Source organism: Ranitomeya imitator, chromosome 10 (assembly GCF_032444005.1).
Source record: "Ranitomeya imitator isolate aRanImi1 chromosome 10, aRanImi1.pri, whole genome shotgun sequence".
In the NCBI taxonomy this organism is placed as follows: domain Eukaryota; kingdom Metazoa; phylum Chordata; class Amphibia; order Anura; family Dendrobatidae; genus Ranitomeya; species Ranitomeya imitator.
The window spans coordinates 116,292,702-116,303,577 of record NC_091291.1 but is presented as its reverse complement, the minus strand read 5'-3'; the positions used below and the strand labels follow the sequence as shown (position 1 = coordinate 116,303,577).

The window sequence follows — 10,876 nt, the reverse complement described above, 5'->3', positions numbered from 1 at the left end:
TGTGCTATATACTACGTGGCTGTGCTAAGCGCCACGTACATACATACATACATACATATTCTAGAATACCCGATGCGTTAGAATCGGGCCACTATCTAGTATGATATGACAAAAGTGAAGACCAAAAGTTTCTCAAAAGCTAGACATCAAGCCGCGATCCAAAGAAATTCTGTAACAAACGAGAAACAAAGTACTTGAGATCTATCAGTCTGGAAAAGGTTATAAAGCCATTTCTAAACCTTTGTAAGACAATAAAAATGGAAGAGCTCAGCATGAGAAGCACCAGGTGGTTTAATTGGGATGTTTCAATGAAAGGTGGGGGGATTAGCCCCTAACCTGGAAGGGTTGTGCACTCCTGCACAACTGCGGTAGCGGAAATCTCCGTGCACTCCTGCTCTTTTGCTCCGGGACCACACCTGTGCTGTGCTTCCTGGTCTGGTCACGTGGGCCCAAGATCCAGTCACATGATTCCACTTCACAAGTTGTGACGTCACTTCAGGTCCTGTTGCCTGGAGATGAACTCTATGGCTCCAAGCTCATCCAGCCACAATCCCTCAAGGGGAATATCAACATTTTTTGGAAAAAATATGTATGTGGCTATAGAGCACACTGCAATGGATTAGTGGTAAACAAACCTTTTATTAAACCACTACGTGTTTCGGCAGCGGACCGCTACCTTACTTAGGTGGGTTTTTCTAAAGCTTTGGGAACCGGCGAACCACAGTGAGCGCTATTATCCACAAATGGTGAAAACTTGGAACAGTGGTGAACCTTCCAAGGAGTTGCCGGCCAACCAGAATTACCCCAAAGGCACATCGACAACTCATCCAAGAGGTCACAAAAGACCCCACAAAATTCAAAGAACTGCAGGCCTTACTTGCCTCAGTTAAGGTCAGTGTTCATGACTCCACCATAAAAAAAGAGACCGGTCAAAAATGGCCTACATGGCTGAGTTCAAGACGAAAACCACTGCTAAGCAATAAGAACATAATGGCTCATCTCAGTTTTAACAGAAAACATATTGTTAATCCCCACTTTTGGTAAGATATTTTGTAGACTGACCAGACAAAAGTAGAACTTTTTGGAAGGTGTATGTCCCATTAGATATAGTGTAGAACTAACAAAGCAGTTCAGAAAAGGAATATCATACCAACAGTAAAATATGGTGGTGGTGGTAGTGTGATGATCTGGGGCTGTTTTGCTGCTTAAGGATCTGGAAGACTTGCTGTGCTAAATGGAACCATGAATTCTGCTGTCTATCAAAACATCCTGAAGGAGAATGTCCGGCCGTCTGTTCATGACCTCAAGTTGAAGCGCACTTGGGTTATGCAGCAAGACAATGATGCCAAGCACACCAGCAAGTCCACCTCCTAATGGCTTAAGAAAAACAAAAGACACTGGAATGGCCTAGTCAGAGTCCTGACTTTAATCTGATTGAGATGGTGTGGCATAACCTTGAAAAGGTGGTTTATGCTCAGAAACCCTCCAATGTGGCTGAAGTACAACAATTTTGCAAAGATAAGTGGCCAAAATTCCTCCAGAGCGTTGTAAAAGTCTCATTACCAGTTATCACAAACGCTTGATTGCAGTTGTTGATGCTAAGGTTGGCCCAACCAGTTATTAGGTTTAGGGGGCAATCACTTTTTGACAAAGGGTCCTGTAGGTTTGGATTTATTTTTCCCTTAATAAAAAAGACCTTCATTTAAACACTGCATTTTACGATTACTTGTGTTATTTGTCTAATATTTCAATTTGTTTGGTGATCTAAAACATTTAAGTGTGACAAACATGCAAAAGAATAGAAAATCAAGAAGGGGCAAACACTTTTCTATGTGATGTGTATACAGCAGTCTCAGTGTCTCCTATGTGATGTGTAACAGCAGTCTCAGTGTCTCCTATGTGATGTATATAATGCAGATCTCCCACTGCTTGATTTCTATGAAATTAACACATGCAGTGATGGATTTCCCCTGTGAGGAGACCTTTAGTGTAATATACATCTGTGTTCAGGACTTACTACTTCAAGTTCTTTACAAAACTTTTAATTGCAAAAGGTACACCTGTGCTCCAGAATGTTTAAAACCTGGAAAAGCAGTTACGAGCAACATCATCCATACCATCTAACAGGGGCATACATAGAAATCAGGGCCCCATTGCAGAAGTTCTATTTGCGCCCCTCCCCCTAACAAAAAAATATATTCGGTGGGATCACAGAAGACTATATCTCACTTTTCAACCTTTACAAAGTAATTCTCCTCCTTGTGAAGCCACATGTTCTCCTTTTATTCCACCTATAAATTGTCAACAAAAGTGCCCCACAAATACTGTATGATACCCCCACAGTGGCTTCTTCCACAATACCATCCACACACACAGTATGATGACCCTACTGTACCTTTCCACAACTACACCGACAAAGTATGGTGACCCCAACACATTATGATCCCCCAACTGTGACCTCCACAAAGCCCTCCATGCAGTATAATGGACCTACATGCAATATAATTACCCCCACAGCTCACCACACTGTACAGGTATAATGGCCCACACTAGCCCTCCAGTGTGATGGAGCCCACACAAACCTTCAGACTGTATAATTGCTTGCATACGGTATAATGGCCCCCACACAGCCCTCCATAAAGTACAAAGATTCCAACATTTCCCTCCATCTACTATATAATTGTCTAAGGGTCACTTCCGTCTGTCCTTCTGTCTGTCATGGATATTCATTGGTCGCGGCCTCTGTCTGTCATGGAAATCCAAGTCGCTGATTGGTCGTGGCAAAACGCCCACGACCAATCAGCGATGGGCACAGTCCGCCGGCAAAATGACCGCTCCTTACTCCCCGCAGTCAGTGCCCGCTCCATACTCCCCTCCAGTCAGCCCTCACACAGGGTTAATTGCAGCGTTAATGGACCGCGTTATGCCGCGGTGTAACGCACTCCATTAACGTAGCTATTAACCCTGTGTGACCACCTTTTTCTATTGATGATGTGTATGCAGCAACAATAGTAAAAAGATCTAATGTTACAAACAATAATAAAAAAAACACGTTATTTTCACCCTCCGACGTCGCGCCCTGTCCTTGGCAGTGCAAGCGGCAGGTTTTGGTGCTAAGGATGCTATGCGAGAAGGACCTTCCATGACGTCACGGTCATGTGACCGCGACGTCATCACAGGTCCTGTGCTCATACCAACCCTGGGACTGGAAGCTGCCGTCTTGCACAGCACACAGGCGACAGAACTACAAGGGGCCCTCGGAAGGTGAGTATATGTTTATTTTTTAACCTGTTACATACGTAGCTGGGCAATATACTACGTGACTGGGCAGTATACTACATGTCTGTGCTGTATACTACGTGGCTCTGTGCTGTATACTACGTCGCTGTGAAATATACTACGTGGCTGGGCAATATAGTACATCACTCGGCAATATACTACGTGGCTGGGCAATATACTACGTGACTGGGCAGTATACTACGTGTCTGTGCTGTATACTACGTCGCTGTGAAATATACTACGTGGCTGGGCAATATACTACGTGGCTGGGCAATATACTACGTGGCTGGGCAATATAGTACATCACTGGGCAATATACTACGTGGCTGGGCAATATACTACGTGACTGGGCAATATGCTATGTGACTGGGCAATATACTATGTGGCTGGGCAATATACTACGTGACTGGGCAATATACTATGTGACTGGGCAATATACTACGTCACTGGGCAATATACTATGTGACTGGGCAATATACTACGTGGCTGGGCAATATACTATATGGCTGGGCAATATACTACGTCACTGGGCAATATACTACGTCACTGGGCAATATACTATATGGCTGGGCAATATACTACGTCGCTGGGCAATATACTATATGGCTGGGCAATATACTACGTCACTGGGCAATATACTACGTGGATGGGCAATATACTTCGTGACTGGGCAATATACTATGTGAATGGGCAATATACTACGTCGCTGGGCAATATACTATGTGGCTGGGCAATATACTACGTCACTGGGCAATATACTATGTGGCTGGGCAATATACTACATGACTGGGCAATATACTATGTGGCTGGGCAATATACTATGTGGCTGGGCAATATACTACGGGACTGGGCAATATACTACGTGACTGGGCAATATAGTATGTGGCTGGGCAATATACTACGTGACTGGGCAATATACTATGTGGCTGGGCAATATACTATGTGGCTGGGCAATATACTACGTGACTGGGCAATATACTATGTGGCTGGGCAATATACTACGTGACTAGGTAATATACTACGTGACTGGGCAATATACTATGTGGCTGGGCAATATACTATGTGGCTGGGCAATATACTACGTGACTGGGCAATATACTATGTGGCTGGGCAATATACTACGTGACTGGGCAATATACTATGTGGCTGGGCAATATACTACGTGACTGGGTAATATACTACGTGACTGGGCAATATACTATGTGGCTGGGCAATATACTATGTGGCTGGGCAATATACTATGTGGCTGGGCAATATACTACGTGACTGGGTAATATACTACGTGACTGGGCAATATACTATGTGGCTGGGCAATATACTACGTGACTGGGTAATATACTACGTGGCTGGGCAATATACTACGTGACTGGGCAATATACTACGTGACTGGGTAATATACGTGACTGGGCAATATACTACGTGACTGGGCAATATACTATGTGACTGGGCAATATACTACGTGACTGGGTAATATACTACGTGACTGGGCAATATACTATGTGACTGGGCAATATACTACGTGACTGGGTAATATACTACGTGACTGGGCAATATACTACGTGACTGGGCAATATACTATGTGACTGGGCAATATACTACGTGGCTGGGCAATATACTACGTGGACATGCATATTCTAGAATACCCGATGCGTTAGAATTGGGCCACCATCTAGTATCAGGCTATGTTCACACTTTGCGGATTTCACTGCGGATTTTTCCGCAGCAGAATTCCAAAATCCGCAGTGAAAACCCGTCGCGGTTTTTACTGCGGATTCATCGCGGTTTTTACTGCGGTTTCTTCTGCGGATTTTCATCTGCAGTTTCCTATTGGAGCAGGTGAAAATCCGCAGAAAAGAAGTGACATGCTGCGGAATGTAATCTGCAGCGTTTCTGCGCGGATTTTTCCGCAGCATGTGCACTGCGTTTTTTGTTTCCCATAAGTTTACATTGTACTGTAAACTCATGGGAAACTGCTGCGGATCCGCAGCAAAATCCGCAAAGTGTGAATATAGCCTGATAGTACCGTGTGCAATCTGTATTTTCTGCACCTCTCATACGTCCGTAAAACTCGCTAATGTGAGGCCGGCCTCATTGTACTGACTTGGAGAATCGTGCCACCAGTTTATCTTTATAATGAATTTTGTGGGAAAAAAAAAGATAATAATAATAATAATGGCACAATTTTTATTTTTTTTTTTGCATTTTTTCCCCCAGTATTATATGGTAAAATGTGTGGTGCTTTTCCACAGTACAAGAAACCCACACAAATCTTCATATGGGAGAGGTAAACAAAAAAAAAGTTAAGAAAAGTAGAGAGGGAGAGGTGAGAAAAGCACAAAAAAACAAAAACAACGAAAAAAAAAAAAAAAAACCAACGAAAAATGCCCTGGTCATTAATGGGTTAAACAATGTACCACAGCGCCATAAACTGTTTAGTGGCCGCTCCCTGGTACTGCAGCTCAGCTCCTATTCAATTGATCTGATATCGATGGTTCATCGGTATCCCGATAGTGGACACGAGGTTTCCTGTCGTGCTGCCGTCACTCAGGGCTCTTCTAGTTGATTTCCACAAGTCCCTGCTGCTGCTGCTGGTGCGTGTGAACTCCTGCCGCGGAACCGCGGCCTGCAGTGAAGGCTGCACAAACTACATGTCCCATGATGCATCAGGAGGCCGCCCCGCCGTGCAGCCTGCCCTGGGCCGCCCCGTGGCGGAGCTCTCACACTGCTCCAGTCAGGGCGCAGGTGTCGGGTCGGGTGGAGCCGGCGGCCTCGGTGGTGTCTGCGCCAGGGACGGAGGAGCCGCATCTCCCGGAGACACGTCCGGTCCCGTCACCTCCTCCAGGATGGAAGACCACAGGTAGCAGCCGCCCGTTATGTAGTGGTCCTGTGGATAAACGCCATGTCTGTACACGGAGGAACGCTGCCTCCAGGACTACGGACTACAAGTGCCAGCATGCATGCGCTGATTCCTTGCGCAACTAGTGCTGCAGACCCTATAAAGGACAAAGGGGGCTAATGATTGTGCCCCCCACAGCTGGCCATAGCACCCATGTGTGAGCCATAGGATTATTATTATATTTTATTACATAGCTGTAATTATTATTTTATTTATTATTTATTTTATTATTATTATATTTTATTACATAGCTATTAAAATATATTACATATATAGTAATATACTTTATTACATATCATTATCACATAGCCAGATGTACTGAAGTGTAATACAAAATAATGTAAAAATTCTATATATGATCTAGTGTTAGTTTCTTATTTTTCATGTTATACTTTAGGTCAACTTGTTTTTTTTCGTTTGCTGGTTTACCAAGTCCAGTATCGTATTATATATGTAGAGTGACCTAGGTGAAAAATCTACATATATAATAGATATATATATATATATATATATATATATATATATATATATATATATATATATATATATATATATATATATATATATATTCCTTGCACACTGCGGGTTCCACATTGTGTGTACAGGTCACTGTGCACGGAATGAGCCTTGACGGGGGAAGCTGCGTCTTAATTTTGGGTGGTTGCTGGGCATGTTAGTCTACTTTCACACTAGCGTCGTTCGAAGCACGTCACAATTTTGAAGAAAAAACGCATCCTGCAAAGTTGCCTGCAGGATGCGTTTTTTCTCCATAGACTTTCATTAGCGATGGATTGCCACACGCATGTGCGGCCGAAACTCCGCGCCCTCCTCCCCGGACTGCAGAATGGGGGCAGAGGATGCGTTGAAAAACTGCATCCGCTGCCCACGTCTTGCAGTTATTTCGCAACGTTCGTCGGTACGTCGGCCCGATGCATTGTGACGGACCCGTACCGACGGAAGTGTGAAAGTAGCCTAAGAAAAGAGGTGCAGAATTTTCTGCACAAAATCCACATCTCCTGGCAGAATCCGCAGCCGCGGTTTTTATGCGGATTTTGTGCAGTTTTTATGCGGAATTGCTGCGGTTTTTGCCACTTAACATGGAGGGGTGCAGAAACGCTGCAGATCCACACAAAAGAAGTGACATGCACTTCTTTGAAATCCGCAGCAATTCTGCACTGATTTTTCCGCACCATCTGCACAGCTTTTTTTTTTTTCCCCATAGAATAACATTATAGTGTACATCACAGTGCGGATCTGCAGCGTTTCTGCGCGGAAAAATCCACTGCGGATCCGCAGCAAATCCCCATCATGTGCACATAGCCTTATTATTATTATTATTAATTTTGCTCACATGCAAAAAAACACAAACAAAAAAACCTCTGCTATTCATACGATTAAATTATTTACTTTTTTTTGTTTCAAAAACGTATACACCCATGCAATGTTTATCCATATTATAGCAGATACTAAAAATGGTACTGGTGGGTTGTTTATTAAATAATAATAATAATATATTTTTAAATATTAGGGTTTTTGTTTTTTTTAAATACGGTACATACCGCATTCATTTTGGACTGGTTTATTTAACTTTTTTTTAATAAGTTTAATCCCCAAGGACAGAACAAAGCTTGATGAGCAAGATCTTTATCCTCCCAGCAATCCTCTGTCTACAGATAGCTAATCAGGAGGGCGCTATCAGCACAGGGTTGTATACAGAGAGTTGCTGTGAGTACAAATATTGTGTTAAAGGTATTGTTTGATGTACCCCTGTATTTACATTTAAAGGGTTTGGCTAGGACTTGGTTGTGTTTTTCATTTATCTTTTTTAATCACTTTATAGCCTAATATTATGTGACCTTGTGTAACTACCGCCGCCGTGCCTGAACAGTCCACATGCTTTGTGCTTCTGCCTCTGGATGTACACGGCATTATTGGTAAATAGATACACTAGAATGTAACGCCGGAATGATGCAATGTTACTTTTCTTCCATTTCCACAGGCCCATCATCCCACAAAACAGCGATGCCAGTAACCTGCCCATGCCCAACCTGCAGCCTCGGCACCAGGAGCTCATTCCTACACCATTTGGCCCCGTAAGTAAAAAGTTGAGACACTTTTTATAATTGCTTTATACACTTTTGGAGAATATTTTCCAAAGTGGATTTTACAGCATATTTCATGTTGAAAATCTGCTAAACTTCTGCAACATAATGTGCATGCGGCAGAAGTTTAGTTATTCCATCAGCATAGTGTCAGGAAGGGATCTGACTTCTGAGATTCCCCCTCCCCCAACAAATAGCAGCTTTTGAGCTGTTGGGATGTGCCATCACCTGGTTATTTTTTGTTCTGTTGACGGCTGAAGTAAAAATTTTAATATTTCGGCCGCATAATAATCCACTCCAAACTTGTCACGTCATGTGTTGCTGGTACAGGAAAGCACTTTCCACATGCCCTGACCACAAAGTTGTGCAATGTGTCTGTACATCATCACCCTTTACTGGAAATAAGGGGCCAACAGCTTAATAAACGCCTTCGTCCCATCAACACTTGTCCACCACAGTGAGTACAAATCACTACCCCGCACGGTAATAGCACTTACAAGTGACTGGCTGCAGCCTGTCGTGTTGGTCACCGCTGCAGCTAGTGATTGGGTTAAGCGATGGTTACGTGCCCATCCGGCTAACACAGGCACTCCCCGCTGTCTGCCCCATTTCTACTATGTCGGAGGATGCTGCGCCCCCAATTTCTGCCCAGCAGCAGAATCTCATCTGTTATTTCCATTTTGCCTGGCCCCTTCTTTCTGTTGACATTTTGCACTGTGCATTATTTTTTTTTTTTTTTTTAGCCAAATAGACTTGCATTTAGGAAACAATTGTCGTACATAACCTTTAGGACTTGTTTAGTGTTTGTCTGCTAAGGCTATGTTCCCACCATGAGCTTTTAGTGAGTTTTTGGATGTTGCAGATTTTCTGCACCCATTAAATAAAAACGTCACTTGTATTTTTTTCAAAAATACGCAGCGTAAAAAACCTCACCAAAAACTCATCTTGGCAACATAGCCTAAGAGTCGGGAATGAGCTTTCCTATGAATTCTTTGCTCTTCTCAATGGGCCGTAAGCCTTCATTTATTCCAATCCCTTTTCAGGATCAACTGAAAACCAAAGACAGATCCTGTCATTAGAGCAGCAGCTTTTCCCAAGTGGGAAAAGTTGATTTACTGCTTGCTGGTATTTGTCATCTAGGATCCTGACGAGGCAGTTCTGTGAAATTTCATTTCCTTATTTTTTTTGCATGTTAATCTTGGAAAGGGAGTAATTCCTGTAATGTTTTTTTTCTGGGTTATATCTAAAACCAATGCACCGTGTGACATTGTACACATTAAAGGTATGGTAAGAACCGACATACAGTACAGACAAAAAGTTTGGACACACCTTCTCATTTAAAGATTTTTCTGTATTTTCATGACTATGAAAATTGTACATTCACACTGAAGGCATCAAAACTATGAATTAACACATGTGGAATTATATACTTAATTTCAGTTGTTTCACAGTTTTTTGTTATGTCTTATATTCTAGGTTCTTCAAAGTAGCCACCTTTTGCTTTGATGACTGCTTTGCACACTCTTGGCATTCTCTTGATGAGCTTCAAGAGGTAGTCACCGGGAATGGTTTTCACTTCACAGGTGTGCCCTGTCAGGTTTAATAAGTGGGATTTCTTGCCTTATAAATGGGGTTGGGACCATCAGTTATGTTGCGCAGAAGTCTGGTGGATACACAGCTGATAGTCCTACTGAATAGATTGTTAGAATTTGTATTATGGCAAGAAAAAGGCAGCTAAGTAAAGAAAAACGAGTGGCCATCATTACTTTTAAGAAATGAAGGTCAGTCAGTCCGAAAAATTGGGAAAACTTTGAAAGTGTCCCCAAGTGCAGTGGCAAAAACCATCAAGCGCTCACATGAGGACCGCCCCAGGAAAGGAAGACCAAGAGTCACCTCTGCTTCTGAGGATAATAAAGGAATATTTGACCAAGAAAGAGAGTGATGGGGTGCTACGCCAGATGACCTGGCCTCCACAGTCACCAGACCTGAACCCAATCGAGATGGTTTGGGGTGAGCTGAACCGCAGAGTGAAGGCAAAAGGGCCAACAAGTGCTAAGCATCTCTGGGAACTCCTACAAGATTGTTGGAAGACCATTCCCGGTGACTACCTCTTGAAGCTCATCAAGAGAATGCCAAGAGTGTGCAAAGCAGTCATCAAAGCAAAAGGTGGCTACTTTGAAGAACCTAGAATATAAGACATAATTTCAGCTGTTTGACACTAATTTGTTAAGTATATAATTCCACATGTGTTAATTCAAAGTCTTGATGCCTTCAGTGTGAGTGTACAATTTTCATAGTCATGAAAATACAGAAAAATCTTTAAATGAGGTGTGTCCAAACTTTTGGTCTGTACTGTATATATGGAGGTTTAAAAAAAAAAAAAAAATATATATATATATATACACTAGATGGTGGACTGATTCTAAAGCATCAGGTAGAATATGTCTATTAGTATATAGCAGAGGCCGCGCAGTATATAGCAATGTGGGCACCATATCCCTGTTAAAAAAAAGAATTAAAACAAAAAATAGTTATATACTCACCTCCTCGGCGGCCCCCGGATCCAGGCCAGGCGTTTAGCGATGCTCCTCGTGACTCT

The 10,876-nt window shown here is 42.8% G+C and overlaps 1 protein-coding gene across 1 annotated transcript in view; it reads left to right on the top strand.

The window, feature by feature from the left end:
- The first annotated feature begins 5,927 nt into the window (after nt 1-5,927).
- The window catches only part of LOC138652241 (uncharacterized), a 43,184-nt gene continuing 38,235 nt past the window's right edge, over nt 5,928-10,876 (top strand). Inside the window, exons 1-2 of the mRNA XM_069743008.1 lie at nt 5,928-6,136; nt 8,175-8,268. Coding sequence (XP_069599109.1) covers nt 5,928-6,136; nt 8,175-8,268 — 303 coding nt within the window. The remainder of the gene's footprint in view (nt 6,137-8,174; nt 8,269-10,876) is intronic.